Source organism: Diorhabda carinulata, chromosome 10 (assembly GCF_026250575.1).
Source record: "Diorhabda carinulata isolate Delta chromosome 10, icDioCari1.1, whole genome shotgun sequence".
In the NCBI taxonomy this organism is placed as follows: Eukaryota; Metazoa; Arthropoda; class Insecta; order Coleoptera; family Chrysomelidae; genus Diorhabda; species Diorhabda carinulata.
In genome coordinates, this window is record NC_079469.1 from 16624708 (window position 1) to 16644589 (window position 19882).

At 30.4% G+C, this 19882-nt stretch overlaps 3 protein-coding genes across 3 annotated transcripts; 2 read left to right on the top strand and 1 right to left on the bottom strand.

Annotated features, from left to right (window-relative positions):
• The first annotated feature begins 471 nt into the window (after positions 1–471).
• LOC130898864 (armadillo repeat-containing protein 2) lies at positions 472–15143 on the top strand. Its single transcript, XM_057808431.1, has 14 exons — positions 472–744; positions 1448–1586; positions 2255–2535; positions 2928–3200; positions 4764–5011; positions 5407–5509; positions 6775–6947; positions 7951–8147; positions 8736–8904; positions 9201–9338; positions 9942–10176; positions 11505–11651; positions 12831–13091; positions 13178–15143. Exons 1-14 carry the CDS (start codon positions 606–608, stop codon positions 13402–13404), a joined length of 2730 nt encoding a protein of 909 aa, XP_057664414.1. The 5' UTR covers positions 472–605; the 3' UTR covers positions 13405–15143.
• A 574-nt stretch (positions 15144–15717) lies between these two features.
• LOC130898865 (gem-associated protein 6-like) lies at positions 15718–16634 on the bottom strand. The gene has a single exon (XM_057808432.1). The coding sequence runs from the start codon at positions 16421–16423 to the stop codon at positions 15944–15946; it is 480 nt and encodes a 159-aa protein (XP_057664415.1). The 5' UTR covers positions 16424–16634; the 3' UTR covers positions 15718–15943.
• A 148-nt stretch (positions 16635–16782) lies between these two features.
• Positions 16783–19789, top strand: LOC130898866 (UMP-CMP kinase 2, mitochondrial-like). Its single transcript, XM_057808433.1, has 5 exons — positions 16783–17072; positions 17268–17400; positions 17879–18077; positions 19047–19280; positions 19618–19789. Exons 1-5 carry the CDS (start codon positions 16947–16949, stop codon positions 19739–19741), a joined length of 816 nt encoding a protein of 271 aa, XP_057664416.1. The 5' UTR covers positions 16783–16946; the 3' UTR covers positions 19742–19789.
• Positions 19790–19882: the final 93 nt, after the last annotated feature.

Genomic DNA, 19882 nt, shown 5'->3' on the forward strand with positions numbered 1-19882 from the left:
TTTCATTTTTTTTTCTATAATGCAAAATATTGCAAGTGTTGAATATGAAATATTTTTTCGTTAGCAATCTTACATACGAAGATGGTGACTTTTCAAAGCAGAAAACCATTCACACATAATTCCTTGAGATTGAAAACTTTCGGGATAATATTCATGCAACTTTGCATTGATATCATTCAATGTTCTTATATTTTACCTCGCATCTTAGAATTAAAATATTTTTCAGGACAAAACTCAAGAAATTAGATCCTATCAAAAGCAAAATAAAAAAATTTTTAAATAGTTATATTAGCTATAATTAGTAAAATTGTAATAATAATTTAAATATAGCGAAATAAATGTCAATGACTCAAATTAAAATTTGAATACATTATTTTTTCCCCATATTCTGGACTATCGATCTTGTTTGTATGCATACAAGGCGCTTTCTCCGAAATAATCAATATTTTTATTGTTATCCTCATTCTCACTAGTAGACTGGTGTGTTCCAGGAGAAACACATTTTTCGATCCATATTTATATTTATTTAGAACGTAATTCGGTACAAAGAAAAATATGACAGTGATTTTCTCAAACTGCTGTTTAATTGACAAGTGATTAAAACCATGGAATGGAAAATCGGGAGAAATGAGAAAGATATTATGAAATTTCAAGGGTCAAGCAAGGTTTCTTCTCCATTTTATGAGCCTCCCCAGAGAAAGACCAGTGCTGAAATCATCAACGAAGCTAGAGTTGCTATTAGAGGTGAAATGATTAATTTGTATGAAACTAATTTAGTCATAATAATTGACAAAATTATTAACAGTAATTTTTTTAAGATTCAGTTATAGATATGGAAAGATATAATTTATCCAGAATTATATACATTAATTTCTTCTAATAAATCGTCTTCATTTTAAGGCTATTTTGATTGAAAATCAGTTTCAAAAAATGGATATTAAATTTGCTATTAAAAGTGACCTGAAATTTAGACGAATTATCAAGAAAAGCATATAAAAATTTGTAAGGAGTAAAAAGTTAAGAAATTTACAGTAATTTCTTGATTTAATAGTAAATGTAATGTAATAATAATAATGGAGTGAATTATGACCATTCTTTTTTCAAATATCCGTCAAACCGTGGATGCGTGAAATACTGGAAGTGCTGCTTTCAAAGCAATTCACATGGCTTCATAAAATTCAGCATTATTTATCAATCTCTGATTTTCCCAACACGAACTTTTCTGATCTTTCTGATCTATCAACCAGATTGGCTGACATAATTATTAACACGTCTGTGTTGGAACAACGAATTGTCACTTTTGCATCAGTATTCATCTGGAAAATATAACGCCTGTATTTAAAGAAACCGTTTTTTTTTTTCGCACTTACTCATAACGCATAACATTCTTTGTATTCCCTCATTTTACTGTTGAGCTTCGCAATGATTTAACGTATTAACTTTTCAGAATCTCAAATGGCCGAAAAAAATTTTGCTCAGCCTTCTATTAAACCTCTACAAACTGAAAGACCATATACGCCACGAGATAAAGAAAGGTTGCTCTTCGGAAATAAAATTAAATCAAATCGTCCTCCAAGTTCGTTCAGGTAAGTGTAAATTTATTTATTGATATATTATTATCTTCAATTGAGATGTTTAAATGCATAATTGTATTATATTTGAATTACGTTTTTTCCCTTTTTTCTCCGAATAAATTCAATAAATATCAATATATGTATATCCTTAATCTATGTGTTAAATTTGAAGGTTAATTTCGTTTTTTTAAAACTTGTGGTAGCTTTGTGATAATTTGATTTGTTTTTAATTAAATTATAGAGGACTGGGAAGAACTTTCTCAAATTAAATTTAATCGGATACATTTTTGATATGTTTATATTTTCAATCTATAATATAATCACATTCGTATTTCATCGTTGAATTTTTTTGTGATTTTGATTAGTTCATTTAGCATTTAGTTTACTTCCATTATTATGTGTATTTAGCCAGAGTTTTTGCAATTTGCAATATATGGAACACCTCCATTATTCTTGCAACTGGAAAAAAATAATTAGTTAACATATAGGCGATCTATCACAATAAAAGCAATCGGGTGATCTCACGTTTCAATTTTAGATATATTATCTATTATTATTATTTTCAAAAAGCATAAGAGACAATTAGTCACAGGTTATTTAAAATCAGCTCCTATCTATATCGAATTGTTTTAACGGTTCTTGTAATGAAAATATTTGAAAATTTATTGAAAAAATTTCAGTCTCCAGTATTTACAAAATGAAACTGATCTACCCACGACACCTCCGGATAGCACGAGCCTGTTAACTCCGAACTTGATAACATCCAGGACGCTCATAACTCCACCAAAAAATCCAAACAAGGTCGTCAATCATATGCGATCAAACTCAGTATCTGAAATAAACGATCAAATATTTAATATTGCTGTAAAGGATTCTTTGCATAAAATCAAACTACCTTCTTTGGATAATTGTAAACCATTACCGAAAAGAAAAATCTTCAAGAATACTTCACTAGACAACCGTGAGTAAATATTGAGATTTTGTTGTTTTTGGTATAATTTTAATAATATATTGGAAAAACTTTAGATGACACGAAATATTATTAACCACTACGAACCAAATGTAAACTGCACTACGCTGTATAAGGTATAATTTTTTTAGGCCTCATCCCTTCGTTTTAAAATAGTTTTAAACAAAGAAGGCATAACCGTAAAAATGGATTCTTGGAATTTCATATGCACCAATATTTAACTATTTTATAGTTTCTTCCTTTTTGCTTCTGACGAGGTTTTGTTTTCAACCGATATTATTATCAATAAGAAATTATTGGTTATGTTTCCGGATATAATTTAGTTCAATAAATGATAATTAGGAACTAGTTTCGTTCAAAAATAATTCTATTTTCATTTTCAGTTCCGGAAGAAAACGAATATCAAACGGAGTCTCAAAAAAACGAAGGTCGTAAAGCATTTAGCTCACCACAAGAACGTACGGATTCGAATGATTCTGATCGTGTGTTCGGAAAACCGTCCTTACATAAGAGAAATCTCTCACAATGTCTACTTTTGGGTCCACAAAATTTGGAAAAAATTTTTGACAATAAACAAATTATTGAAAACTCTCAAACGCTGTTTCTCAACACAGGTTATTTTACAAGTCAATTACATAACTCCAATTATTTGAAGGGTAATTGATAATTTTTTATTATTAGTCATCTTTTTCAGGAGTTTCATAAATTGGTTACAATGATTTTTTTAAATATCGTTATATCTAGATCTTTATAGTATCTTGTTACCGAGCTATAATTTTATCTACTACAGTAAGGTCCGGGTTATCCGAATCTCGGTAAACCGAGCCTGTCGTTCAAAAATAACAAACATAAATAAAGGTCTTAATAGCGAGACATCTACGGGAAGTCACGATGTTTCACAGAAAGAAGAATCATGTTTTTTAGAGCGTTTAGACTTCATTCGATTCCTCTATGGATGTTTTAAATACAGCAAAATCCGAGAGGACTCCTCCTGTATTTAAAAGAAGCAAAGAGATGGTAACGATACTAGCTACAGCTAATGCTTCTGGCTTATTGAAGCTAAGATCGCTGCTTAATGGAAAAATCCTAGAGCCTTTGAAAATTTTAAATTCGACTGCCTGCCAACCATGTACCGCAACCAAAGGAGTGCATGGATGGATGTCCCGAAATTTAGTGACTGGTTTTACAACGGAAGATGCTTCCCAGGAAGCTGTTCTACTATTGAATAATTAGCCATCCCACCCTGATACCCAAGAACTGTGCAGTGATGATATTAAACCAATGTTTCTACCCCCTAATGTAACCTCGCTTATACAACCTCTAGACCAAGGGGTTCTAGAAGGGATGAAGAGGTCTACCGGCTAAGGCTTTTCCAAATGTTGATTTTGAAGTAAGACGAAGGAATGACTGTTAAAGATGCCTTAAACAAGTCACAAGATGTGTCGTACTGGATTTCATCAGCGCGAGATGAGATAAAAACAACCATCGTTCAAAAGTCGTGGAAAAATTTATTTGGCATAGAAATGCCAAATGCAGAAAGCGGCAAAACCCAAGAACGTGATTGAACTAGTCGAACCAACCAATGAGTTACTCTAATCAACTGACTAATCAACTAATCAATTGCGAAGACAGGTGCAATCAAGATTTTCAGATGGAGATTACCGACGAGGGAATCATCGATATGGTAACCGGTGCTAAGGACAGTGAAGATGACAATATGGACGAAATAACTACGTTGCGCTACATTGCATTGTCCAAGTGAGGGAAAAGGTTATCAAAGAAGACGATCAAAGACTTTTTTGAGAAATAATTTGTTTCCATTTGCTTACAGGTCTGTAATTGTGATTATTATATGTTTTTGCTTCCAATAAAACATAATTGTAACCTTTCACGGGTTTTTTTCGCCTTTTTTACCATAACTGAATTTAACGGGAGTTTACTGTACCATATATCCGGCTCGTTATTTCATTGATGAAGAGGTTCCTCGTGGAATAAATATCTTTTTTAATAAATATAAGCATAACTCTCCTTTTGGATCACATTTTCATATTTTCGTGAGATTATCACCACCAGGATTACCAGTAGATCATTTACGAAAGCTTTGGACTCAAAAAATGATTAGATACATTGTGTATCATCGTTCATATTTATTTTATATTTTTAATACGAACGGCATTAAACTGTAAGTTGCCATTCCTTTCTCAATATATTTTTTGTAGTGGATAATAAAAAAGAAAAAACCTTTGAAGATGTCCTCTTAGAACTAAATTCTGAAAACGAGAAAAAATGTGGAGAAGAACGTATCATCAAGTTATTGGGAGAGTTATACGATTGCATGGATATGGAAAACATGATCAATCAAAAGGTGGCTTCTAATACAAAAATAAGAATTTTAAAATGTTTGTACAGATTTGTAGAGTCAAGAAATGAACACATATTAATTTCTATCGCAAAGATTATTCTAGCTGTAAGTAAATAAGTCATTGAATTTAAACAATAAAACAATTCGCTATTTGACGGAGCAAAAGGGTGGATTCTTGACATATTCATCTTCACCGTGGTGATTGATAAGTATGATAAAGTTCAGCGCCTCATTTGTCCTTCCATATATTAATTTACAAATTTGAGGGATCACAGCAATCCTTAGTCTTCACTTTTTAAAATGATTTACAATTTCACAGGGTGTTCCAGAATGCTGTGCTATATCATTAAAAACTACGGTATACTACATGTTCTATTCTATTCATTTGTTATAATAGATAATATAGAATCCATCCTTTACAAATATATTATTCATTATATATTAATGTCTAATTTGAAAAGAATCGGTCGAATAATAATAAATATTTTATTTTATTTCAGATAAAAGTAACAGGAAACAACTTGAGTGGTGTTTGTAAATTAATTTTTAAAGTTGCGAAAATTGATAAAAATGATCATCTGTTCTTCCAAAAAAATTTGTTAGGTAATATGATTCATTATATCATAATTTATTATTTTTTCCAAAAAAACTCTCGATACTTCTTTTAACAATATTTGGAATAGAAATTAATCACGTTCAAACTTGTCTAATTTCTAATTTGAATAACTATCATCAATTTCGCTGTTTTCATACTCATAATTTACTAAATCATCAGATATTTTATCCATTTTTCCAACTTGCATTAACTATTGCTAACAAATGTCCCTTCCACAGTGATTTTTGTAGCGTTTCGTTCCTGTTATCACAACGAAATTTTTGAAGAATATTAGAAGAATTGATGTACGTTCAGTTCGCATAGATAAATGGTCGACCATTTCCTCAGTATTGTTCCAGTCTACGTAAAAAGATGGTCTTATACTCCTTAAAGTTTTACTCTTTTACTAATTTCGCGCTATCGAGGACCTTTATTACGTATAATTTTAATATTCTTTTTAGTGTAAACGTCTTAAGGGTATAATACATACCAATTTTGAAGATATTTTTGCGTTGCACGATAGTATTTTTCACCGTGCTCTGACTAACATCAACTGCTTGTAGGGTACTCTATAATTTTCAAAAGAACTAATATTGTAACACATTGCGCCCTCGAGGTGGTCATGTATTTAAATACATTATACACTTTTCACAACTTTGCGTATTCAAATTCTCATGCTTAAAAAGCAACTTAAATTCCATATAAATATTTCTGGATTTCTTTAATTTCTTATTTCTTAGACCCTTTGATATGTTTATGTTTCCAAATCTTCTTGATTTTAGGTCTCTTCTGTTTCAAAATTAGTTTTTTTAATAATACTTGAAAGATTGATTAAATTGACATCTCGACTTTCCTTTAAGTCTTTTATCAGGATTAAGGATGTATAACTGATTTGATAAAAGATATTCACTCTACGGCATTCTGGTTACGAATAGTAGGTGCTACAATTGCCAGCATCCTTGACCAACGCAGTGATAAAATGAAATTGGACAAGATGTAAGTTCATCAACTCGAGAGAGAAAGGGGATATTGCTTTTACCTTCGAGGAACGGTTAAAACGGTTAATTTAAACGGTTAACTATTAGTTTATTAGTTAAAAAATTGCCCTGTTCGCCTTGGTAACTCAATCCCAAATTGTTTTTTCCTAAAAACTATAGCAAAATGTTAAACTTATTATTAAAAAAATATACGATATCAATACTGAAGGTTTACTTAGAGTTGTGGTAAAATAATGAATAAATATTCCGTATTTGTTAATACTTATGTTTTTCAGAGCTGTTTCTTGATGCTCTTGGAAGATCAAGTCCGCTTGATGATGCAGAAGCTTGTGTATATGGGTACGGAGCTGTTAAATTCTTAACAATGAATCAGAAGTTATTGGAAAAAATTTTAAGCTTAGGTATATTACAGCTCATGGTGTTGCACATGAAAATAATCAATGTTACAGTAAGTGAATTTTGAAAAACTTATGGAATATTTATTATTGAAAATAATAGTAATTACAAGCCTTGCCTCTTTAAAAGTCGCCTATAACGATTCTTGTTAAGTTTTATATGAGATTTTTCTACTTTTTATGCCAAAAGGTTTCAATCCTGAGAGAACTTGACTACTGAATACTTCTTACTCACATCCATAATAATAGATTACCTCATGAATATCAAAATGTAAATAAATTTTTTTTTATCGTATTTATGACCTATTTTCTAAATACTGAGATGTCTAACCAATGTAGACAGCGCCACAATCAGTACATGGAACTTGATATATAATATTACTTTTTTTGGATAACTTATTATGTTACTAAAAACTAAAAAATCTAAATCACACAAATTTAATACTTCGAAAATATATTCTACCGTTCTTTAAAGGAGAAAACAACTACTTTCCAATCTAATACCTCGACGAATATTGAATTACATCTCCTCTGAAAATCTTGATGTCAATCGACCTTTTTGTCTTTTTAGAGTTTCTATCATTACTTATATTTTAGGAAAAAAATTAGGACAATTATTCCATTTCAATGCAGTTTTTGAATAGCTAAGTCTCTAATAGTTCATAGTTGGATAGATCTATCAGCCAAACTTATTATTACTGATCTTTTGGTGACATAAGATGACACGAATTGAATTTCAAATATCTTGAGGACCAAGTTGGTTTCGTATACCATTCTGTTCTCGTGTTCTTGTTCATATTATATAATGTGACAACTTTGATATGACACAGCAATTTGGATTGTGAATAATTCAAAAATGTGATGACTAATGATAGCTATAATCTCTCAAATTTTTAAATTGATATCTCAAAAGGCAAAGGAGGCATTGAACTTAATAACACTAATCAATCACCCTGTATAAAGAAAGTCGGATAATTGAACTTTTATTATATATAACAATAGTTCCTATATCTATGGTACATGAGAAATACTTCCTAATTTGTATTTTTGTTTTAGAAAGAAGAGAAAAGCGTTATACCAGATCAATCGCATCACGCTTTATATCAACTAACCGGTGCTCTAAGAAATTTAGTATCCGAAGAACGTATGTATGATTCGTTTATCGAATGTGGGACTATACCTCAACTTTGCCTGACCCTCGAAATATTCGCTTCTGATCTGGATATAGTTGCAAACATATCTCGGACAATGAGGTAATGCATATTACCTAAACTTAAACCTTTCAAGTTAACTTATCATAGATTCAGATAAACAGATTTTTTCATAGATATTTATCATACCATTTTGCAACATCCCCGACAGCTCAATTCTTTTTATCTCTGTGGTAATCCTATTTTTCAATTCCGGAATATTGGCAGGTTTTGTTCTATAAACGATGTTTTGTAAGTGATCCCACAGAAAATAGCCTAAAGCTACCATTATACTATCCAAATACAAGGATGTTTTTCCACTTTGTATGGATGGAATTTATTAACACGAAAAATTTTCATTGAGGATTTTTGCTAAATATCAAGTTCCCTGGATATTTGTCTAGTACTCAAGTGTGGATCATTTTCTAGCAGGATACAGACATCTAAAGATTTATTTTGAGTTGATGCAGTTTCTCTGTGCCCTGATTTGGCTAAATATTTTACTGAACCGGTTTTGTTAAACTTTTTTACTAATTTAACATGTTTATATATTTAAAAAGAAATGAAGATATTAGGATATTAAAATCAATTATATTGTTTCTATTTTGGAAATTTTTTGAGGAAATTTTGATATTGTTTTCTATTTTGCAGTATAATTTCTACAAATGAGTGCTGTTGTGACGTTATTATCGAGTATAGAAATATATATAAAGTTCTGATTAATTTGTTCGATAAATATCCAGGCAATGAGGAAATCATAATCCGCTTAACTTATACTTTGGGAAATATAGTTTCTAAAATTGATAATACCCGAGTACAGGTAAAAACAATTCATTATTATAAAAATACAATTAAATGGAAGATATATTTACTTTACATTTTTCCTTCTATCAAACAATAACAATTATTTTGATTATTTTATGAAAAACAATTTAGTGATTTAGGGAAGCCGTTTTTTTTCAACCTCCAATAACGGGCATGCGCTGTAGGCGACGGCGAAGCTCTCGCACTACACATTCCAACATTCAGGCGTCAGTCGGCGTTGTGCTACAGCCATAAATATGTCCGTCATTATTGATGCTGCAACATGACATAATTTTTATTTGATTTTTCTAGTTTTTCCACGAAGAAAACTCTATAGAAAGTCTTGTTAATCTGTGGAAAATATATTTGGAGCGTACACTGAAAAACTGTTCGATGAAACTAGACACCTCTGATGAACTTAATAGTAATAGCGAAGACGTTATGATTAAGGTAAAGTTTGATTTATATTTCAATTGTAAAAAAAATAATCTTTCAAATATTTAACATTTATGTTTGATTTTATTAACATTAATGGCTCTTTAGTGAGATACAGGATTTTTAAATAAAAAAATTGTAACATTTAAAGAAAATTATACAGAAAGCGATAATAAAATAATACCACAGAAAATGAAGCAGGGAAAAAGGGACTAATGGTTCGATGCCAAATGTTTAGAAGAAATTTAGAAAAGGAAACGAGCCAAACAGAAAATGTTACAGACCAGAACAGGTAAAGATAAAAAACTGTATGAAGATCAAAGAAGAACAACGAAGAAGACAGAGAGAGAGAAATAAAAAAGCATGGAATATGAAAGTCTGCAACAGTATCTGAGGGTTACATCTATAATTCATAAAATTGTAATTGTAATTATCCCGATAGTGTGTGGCAGTGATTATCCACTTCATTTAATGAAATGAACTGCTAATGCTAATTCGGCACCTCGGCTAGTTCAAAATCATCGCAAAAATAGCCTTTCTATTTCTTTTTTTTTATATATATAATAATAATCTTCAAAATAAGAACTACCCGTAACTTATAAAAATTTTTTATTGTAGATTATTAGAGTAATAGCGAATATGGTTATAAATCCAGAAATCGGAAGACAACTGAATGAAAAATATGGCAATCAACTAATTGAAGAAATCCTCAAAGTTCTTATAAGTAATCCATTTAAGAAAAACGAAGACCTGGTTTTATCAATACTGAGTACTTTGAACAACTTATCTTATTATTATACCAGTGATTTGGAAGCTGATATATTTCATATCAAGCAAGTTGATATAGTCGAAGGTAAGACAACAAATCCGTATCTTCAATTAGAAGAATTTACCAACAGTAATCAATTGAAATTTGAAAAAAAAATCACAATAGAACGAAATCTCATAGTAACGAATTTTTTTTAACAGTATAAAAATAGTCTAAAAACTCTGAATCATCTGATAAGCACATATAACATTCAAAAAGTAAATAATGTTTCCGTCTGACATTACTATACACCTGCTGTTTACGTCACGATGTAAACTTTTTCACGTGGATAATAAAAGACAATTGCGAGAAAAAATTTATAAAATATAAGGGGCAATACACATCTTCCCCCAAGAAAATGGTTACAAACTTTGTCGCCCAGGTATATTATTACAAGTGAATTTTCAAAATTTTTATGTAGCAAAATTCGGTAATTATCTAGATTAGGTTACACCCCTCCGATTTCGTTAAAATTTTATTATGTTATGCTGAAAAATTTGATGTATTTATGTAGGGCGCGGAAATCATCCCTTCATATAGTTTTTCAACTTTGAAGTTCCAGAAAAAGAAAAATAATTTATACATCATAGTTTAGCTTCGCACGTCTAACCTAACCTAACCCAACCATTAATTTTAACTAAGAATATTGATAGAATATCAATCAATAAACAAAAATTCATAGAATTTTATCTATTTCATGGTCAAAAACGAATAAAAAAAACGAATATTGATAGATTTACTAACGATAGTCGTATGTAAACAAACTAGACTAAATTCTCTGCAAATTTTATGATACAAGATGTCATCATTAGGTAATGAAGACATGCGAAGCTAAACTATGATGTATAAATTATTTTTCTTTTTCGGGAACTTCAAAGTTAAAAAACTATATCAAGGGATGATTTCCGCGCCCTACATATATACATAAAATTTTTCTGTATAATTTTTTCCATAACATACTAAAATTAATTTTAACGAAATCTGAGGGGTGTAATTAATCTTAATCTACATAATTACCCAAAATTCTATTTCTTAAATTTTGAGATAGAAAAGTCAGTCGAACATTATCTGTAATTATCTTAGAATTGCTGGTCGTTGCTGATTCCTGAACTCTTATTGCTTAGTTCCCTCATAGTATAAGCTTGAGAAACGAAACATTTTCTCAATTCTCGAAAAAGTCCTTTGCCGTACAGTGCAACTAAACTAAAGCCTGTGGATGTCCCAAAGTTTATTCATATATCAGAAATGAAAGAAATACTAGTCATTCAAGATACAGTATTTAACATCAAAATTTCTTTAGAAATTCAATCCTCAGAATGCATTGATAGGACATGTTTTGTAAAAATTGAATATATATGATAATTTTTTTTTAGCTATAACCGAGTACGCAAAATCGAGGAATAAAGATTGTGTAATTGAAACAATGAGAATTTTAGGAAACTTGTCAAGATCTAAAATAACCAGAAAATATATTACAGAAAGTGAAGTTTTTGGAATCCTCATTGAATTACTAGACAGCGGTAACTATAATTTTCAAATTTATAAAATGAATGATCTTGAAATTTTATACCTTGTTAAATCCACTAGGGACAGATATAATTTTCTAATTAAAGACCTGAAGACTGACTAATTGATTCAACTTAGCACAGTCGAAACTACTAATACTACAATCATAGAATTTGTACAGTAGGTTTCTTCTATAACGTTACTTTCCACTGAATACACATTTTTTTTTTCGTTTTTTAATCGTCACATCAGTGTTTACTTGGTGAACATTTTTAAATCATAAACTAAAAATGCGATTTTCTTAAAAACAGTCAATTTTAGAGTGTACATCACCAGACATAAGTTGAAGGATAAAATAGTTTTATAAGACGGTGAAATAATATTCTGGATGTTCCATTTAAAAAAATGACGTTTTTGCTAATTGAAATCTCCTGAATTAATGCTTATCTAAAAAACATCCCAAACCCCAAACGAAACGTCTACTCTGTTCAGACATTTTAGCCATCCTTTACCAAATGTATTTACCAAACAAGTTTAGTTACTTCTCATTATTTTCGAAATGTGTATCTGTGCAAATATAACAGCTTTTGTTTAAAAATTTTTTTGTATATTTTACCTTAAGTAAGTTATTGCACTTCCACACACTAATGGGCCGCCCCGTATGATGGCTTCAAAGATAATATGTGACTGAGGACTTCTGAATAGCAATATTCTTCTTCGTTCCGTTAATTAACTAGTTTATATACTTTTTCTTACTCGAAGAAACAAAACATCGCTTTTTCTTGTCAGTCGTAGACTGCAGCTTGCTTCATTTCGCATATTTTCGTTATATTTTTTGGAATCAATATCTACAAATTAACTTAATATAGACATAACATCAATAGTATTTTTCTTAATAAAGTTCTGTAGTGGTTTTCAACACGCATTCTTCATAATTTTCGCCATCGGGCCTCCCCATATTGAGAATCTCATCATTCATGACTTGGACAAGCTTGTGATTTGAAGTAGATGCAATAAACATATAATGATTCCCTTCTTAAACTATTTCCATATTCGCTTTTGTACTCTTCGGAATAATATTCTCTAGTTATTTCAAGATTCTTCATCAAATCTTGCCATATTTAAACGACGTTGTGATAAGAACACCAAATGAGATTTATGCTGATTATGAATGTCACAACATCTGTTTTTAGGAGCTCGTTCTCAACTGAAAACTACTGTAGGGGTATTCGTTAACTTAATGTCTGATAACAGGTCCAGAACTTTATTCAAAGACAGCGGAGGAGTTGCTAAGCTGATCAAAATATTATCAACGGAATGTGGAAACGATTGGTCATTAGAAAATCTAATATGCCAAGTACTGTGGAATTATTGTATCGACATAGTTGACCTACACGAGCTTTTTTCTGATTCGGAAATACATAAATTACTAGTCTTGTTAGCAGATCACTTGGGTAAGTATTACAAAAAGGAACTAGGAAACTATAATTATTAATATATCATTCAACGAACAAATAATGGTTTGTGTTTCTGATTCTAGATGAAGAAAAGATATTCGGCATCGAAGAGCATACGGAAGATATGAATGTCTTCGTTACACAAGATTACTTAATCTGGGAAGAATTCGCAAACGTAGCAACGAACTTATTGGAAAAAATCGAATTTTTCTTAGACACATTCGACCAAATAACACACGTAGACAAATCTCCGGTGGAAAATCTAAAAACTAAAGACTCTAGCACTAATATTAGTTTATCTGCTTGGTAAAAGTTAAGAAATATTTTCACAAATCCAAAATGATAATTCCATAAAAAGATTGGGTTCTTATCTAATCAGATGTAGGCATTGATAAGTTGTTAAGAAAATATCACACCAAAGATATTCAACTAGTCCTATTTATGTGTAGCTTATATTAGCATCATCTCGATAAATCAATTGACAAGTAATTCTTTTAAAATGGTTTATATCCTATTTCAAAAAATTTGAATATGTTTAAGTGTATAATTTGGAAAGAACTTTCGGAAAGTGTATTTTATCAAGATAATGTCAAAGGTTATAGAGAACTATTCGCCTTTTAATTGAATATTAAAGAGAGACCAAAAGATTACTTTTCTACAAAGTCTCCAAACAATTTGAAGCAATTATCTTAGCGGTAGACAAACTTTAATTCCTTCGCGTAGATACCTCGGGGTAGTACGGTCTTCTATATATTTGAACTTTAATTGAACACAATTTACGTATTTTTGAAATGTTATTTTGGATTTTCCAAAAGAATTTGATTTGGTAAAGATGAATTCTGATTAAAATTTTTTAGTTTAGTCATGATGTTCGCTATTTATCACGTTGGATTAAAGCAATTCTGATTTTATAATAAATGATTAATTACTATACAGTAATTCCCCGGACTTACGCGGTAGGTGGGTCGGAGCGATTGCCGTGTAAGTCGAATTCCACGTGGAACACCTGTTTAAACCTGTCGCAAACTGAACACTGAGAGGGCGGAGCGAGAGAGCCGTTGCGGGCGGCAATCAAAATGAAAAAACGGGGTAGCGTAAGTCGGGGTATTATTGTACATGAAATAAATTTCTATTAGGTATACAGAGTGAGTTTTATGTATGGAACGCCTCAATTATCTCGGACACGGTACAATTTTCATAAATTTTTGTGCACAACGGTCTTGTGATACTACGGATATTATTGTGGTATTTACATTGTTGTCAGATCTTTCCTTTTTCCGAAAATATAATGAACTTTGTTATTTCAAATGGGTCACCCTATATATTTTGTGTTTTTAGAAATGTTTAAAAAATACTGATTATTTATTTCGGAGTTATAGCTACATTTACAGTATCTGCACCAAAGTTGAATGAATATTGTACATTTAGATGGCTACGATTGAATAAACTGGTTTAATTTGAATATTATTTAATAATTGATGTGCTAATACAAATCTCGTAACAAGGTCTAGTGTCAGTAAGTTAGAAAAAAAAAAGAAACTGTATCGTTTTGATTATAACATTTTTCCATTATTAGGGCTTGCAAACTCTTTACGTATATCAAAATCGTCATCTGACATCTCTTGAACCATAGTTACTTGGTATGGATGGAATTTATTACCACGTAAAATTTTCATTGCGAATGTTTGCAAAAGTTTGGATATTTGTCTAGTACTCAAGTGTGGATCGTCTTCTAACAGGACACAAACATCTAAATATTTGTTTTCAGTTTTTCTACGCCCTGATTTGGATAAATCTTTCACTGAACCAATTTCATTAAACTTTTTTACTTATTCACTAACAGAAGATCTTGTTATGGGATTTCAGTTAGGTTTCCATTTTAATTCAAATTTCCCCTGGGAAAAAATAGTTGTTATAATTTTAAAGATATTAATGTAGGAGCATTGTTGATATTATTGTTCTATTTTGTTGCTTCTTTCATATTTTATATAAAAGTTGTATTTATATATTTATATTATACAAAAAATATATCAATAACTTATATCCCTATATCGAGTTTTTTTTAATTCACCCTCCTTAGAATATTCAGTTTGCAGGATATTCACACATAAATCACAAATAAATTAAGAGAAAAAAATGGCTCTCGTTTTCATACGAGCTAAACTTAAACCTCCTTATATCAATATAAAATATCTATTATATGTTGTTGCTATCATAGATCTATTTAGAAATGATTTGATGTTTAATTTGTGCAGGTGTGACCGTTCATGGCAGAACAACAGTGATGACAATCCCAAAAAGGGTATATAATGGTCAATGCATTTAAAAACAGATTATGTTAACATACTGAAGCTTGATGTGATTATTTTCAATTTATAGATCCCTTTCAAAACACACATTACGGTGATTTGAGCTACAATAAATATTTTCTTAAAAAATCAATATTTCAATGTATCTTCATTTTAACAGTCCGAAAAGTAAAATCTCAATTGTGTCATGATTTCCAAAGTGGTGTGTTTCTGAGGAAACCGGCCATAGGATTTTTCATGTTACCATTTAAAAATAATATTTTGCTTTTTTTCAAATAGTCTAAAGATTTTTAGTCAAATTAATTTATAATTCGTGGAGCTCTTTAATTTTATTAATAATACTGCCATAGAGATACAGAGTAGTGCACAAATTGATCAAAGTTAAAAGTTATTTTGTTTGTTTATGGAAGTATATCACCAATTATAAAATTCAATATTATTTTCTGTGAATAGTTAGTTAGTTTCATACATTTCTAGCTTTCTTGTAATATAAGGTTACAGTTCATGAGATTTATGATGATTCACAAATACCACTATCACTTAAACTTTTATTTCCGGCAGTGATTGCAATATTTTTTGAATTTTTTCTAAAATAATAGTATTATTACAAATGCAATTTTCAGGTCCATATGGTGGAACAATTAATAAATGATCATCTATTTTCAAATAATCTCCACTTTCTTTTACATCTATCATCATCTTTTTCAACCATTTTTTCACTACAGTCTTCTTGTTAACACTTTGGGGTACTGATATAATTGGTTCTAGTAAATAGCTTTCTTCAACTTCATCAGATAGTTTCTCCAAAGATTTTATAGCGTGATGCAGAATAATAACTGTCTCATGTTCATTTGCACTTTTCCAATCTGTATGAAGAACAACAGTTTTGAAAATAGGATCTATAACGTACACTACACCAATATAACTCTTTTCATTCACGGTATTTATTTGTACTTTTTTACCAAGAAGACTTCTCATAAAAATAGAGTCATTATTGAATATTGAATCTTCGATATCCATATTTTAAAACATTCGCCACTATTTGAAAGTGAGGTTAACATAAATACACCTGTCAATCCAATCGTTTTGTACACTATGGAATTAAAATTGATTTGTCTATTGTACCTTGTCTATGTGTGCCTTGTACTATTAACAATAATGGGAAACGCTTTAGTACTTAATATATTTTAGATTCATCCGATGACGAAATGTAGAGCCACCGTTTCTAGATTACACTTATTGCACTGCACTGGCTGTACTGACTCTAGACCCAGTGCAAGCAGTATAGTGAACTGAGTGAACTAGTTCTCTTGCACTGCTACTAAGACCAGCGACACTAACTCTAGCTCTGCTATAAAGAGCGCTTAAATGTACACCTCCTGAACTAGATCTGTGAGTGTAGCCACCAAGAGTAAACCTCTTGAGTATTACATCCATAGAGATATTACCAATATCTGTGATATCTCTATGATTGCAGCACACTTAACTTTTATATTCTACTATTTGTGAATCACCGACTTCCCATTCTATTTGTACGCCTCTAATGGTGACATTGTCATCAAGTTTTCGTAAAGTATTTGTACCAAATCAACTCATAAAAATGACTGCTTCGGTACCAGTTATTCACCACAATGTTGAATCTGTTTTAAACGTTTTAGAACTGCCTGAGGTAAGTAGTTTTTTGTACAGATCAAACTAAAAATGTTTACTATATATATTGAGTGAATATTTGAGGTAGTCAGAATACTGTTGAATCATCAATATTCTTGATTTGAAATCTTTCTGAGAATCAATTACAAAATACTTATTGTACTGAATAATAAAGATGTTCATTTGAAAATAATCATGTTATTATCTATTTTAGAACAAAGAAATTGCTGCAGTTCAGGAATTGTTAAAAATTTATGAAGCAACTAAAATTTCAAAGGAGAAGAATGATGCTTGTGGAGAAGTTAAAAAACATCCTTTAATTATCTTTGAAGGTTTGGATGGTTCAGGTAAAATGTGTCATATATCATTTCCATATGATTCATTAGGTTAAATTACTAGAAATTGTTAAATAAACTACTTTTCCGAAATAACACAGTTCAATGATAGAATATTTGAGAAAGTATTCTAATTTTCTATCGTCTATTCCAGTGTGTATTCTGGTCAAGAATATCTCCAGTCAGTTTTTGATTTTTTTGGTATAGTTATGCATATAATGGCACCAACCAGAATAACTGAGACCAGTTCTAGTACTATACTATGTCATGTCATCGTATAATCCAGAATCCCCCCCTGAAAGTAATGCTACACCGCTCAATTGCTTCATTATGTATGATGAAATTTGTTTTCTTAACGACCACCAAACGAATCTCGAGAATTAACACTGAATAGCACCAAATAATTGAAGACCAAAAATGCTCAGCATTATTCTAATTAAATGTCAGACCTTGTAAAATTGAATATTCTATGTTATTACATTTTTTGTAGGTAAATCTACTGTCAGTTTCAAGTTTGCTAAGAAAATTGATGGTGTAAAATGGCAAACACCACCTAAAAGTATACAGCATCTTCGAATCATATGTGATAGAAATAAAAAGTTAAATGCCGCCTATTACTCTTTGGGAAATTATATTGCAGGTTTAGAAGTACAGAAAATTCTAAAAAACAGGCCGGTAGTGATGGATAGGTAAGTTTTGTGATGTATTTTATTATGTTTCTTTTGAAGTGGCTGTAATTAGTTAATTAAAAATTGTTTTTATCGAAGTGTCAAAGAGAAATTGATGGAGACTATTTTGCATTTTGTGAAATGTCAGATATTCACAATTACATTGTATGATGTGCATCCAAAGTATCGGATACATTTTCTAACAATTTCACAGTATTTATTTTCACTTAATGATTATGAGAGAATACCCGATTTTTCGGGCTGTCCATATTTTAAATGAGCTATGTGCTATTTAATCCCTCTCCGTTAAAAAATTCTTCCAATCCCTTTGTAAATTGAAAGGTATCAGAGATAATTCTCCCAGTTTTTTATTTTTCTTTTGAAACAAAGTGGTTTCACTGACAGGGGCCATAATGTGTTATCCAAAAATCATTTTGTTACTTGTGTCCCGCGACGCGACATTGAGCTGCGGCAGCCATTTTGCATACTTCGAAACGAAAATAGCTACGAATACAGGCCTGATGGCATATTTTGTTTGCTAATTTGTTACTTTAAGATGGTGTGCACACACACACAACTCACAATTAATTTTCAACTGATTAGATTTATATACATAATAAAAAAATATACACAATCAAAAAAATCAAAATATCTCTATACAATTAATTGTAGGTATAGGGAATAATTGATGAAAAAAGAAATATGTTGGTAATACTTTTTTATACTCACATAAAATTCATTTGATTAAAACGAGAAAATAATGAATTATTATTTTATTTATTCACCCTTTATTAGATTTAATAAATAATTGTCCAGAATGTTTACTGCTATTCGAATGCTTTAGTTGCAACAGATCTTCATTGAATTTCACTTACATTGCATCAAGATATTGAACTTGTTACGATTTTCATGGAAAATTTTATTTTTGCCTCTCTTATTATATATCATGTTGTTCAGAGATGGTAAAATTATAAACTAAACATTTTATAGATATTGGCATTCCACAGCAGCTTTTGGTATAGCTCAAGCAGTTAATGACAATCCAGATTTTTCAATGCCTCCACAAGGTGATAAAATGTATTGTTGGCCAGAAGATTTATTCAAACCAGACATAGTAATTTTCTTGGATGTTGATGAAAACGTTAGATTACAGCGAATCTCTAGAAGAAAGGAGTTTACTCCACAAGAAGACTTGCTCAGTTCTTCTGAGGAATTTAGAAACAAGTGAGTAAGATGTATACATCAAATAATATTAACACATTTCAGGCACTAAAAGAATCGGTAATTTTAAAAACCTCCAAGTCAAATTTTTTTCCAAAATGTTTTTTTTGCTGCGTATTCTGGGTAAAAACCACGTAGTCAATGCATTCCTTCCTTTTTCAATAATACCGCGTGAAAGACGTTCATTGCGTAAACAACTAGTCAGTGACCTTAGAGATTTTTGCATACACTATTAGATGGATAAATTATAACAATTTTTTTACAATAAAGCATTTATCTCTCTCTATTTAGTTTGTCCAAAATTTTCAGCTGTACATTTATTCAGTATTTTTTGTTTCAGTGTTATTTTGGCGTACAGGAATATGTGTGACCCAGAAGTGATTTTCATCGATGGAAATCACACTATTGAATCTGAGTGTTCCGAAATCTTAAAACGCGTCAAGCATTTATTATGTACTGAATAATAAAGTATTTGTTTTAATTTTTGATAAATACATTTCCTTTATTTATTTTTTTTTATTTCTCATTCCAATATGGGTGAGCGGTTTGAAAGGAGAATGACAAATAAGATCATATTATAACATAGTATATCTGTTCCTCGAAAT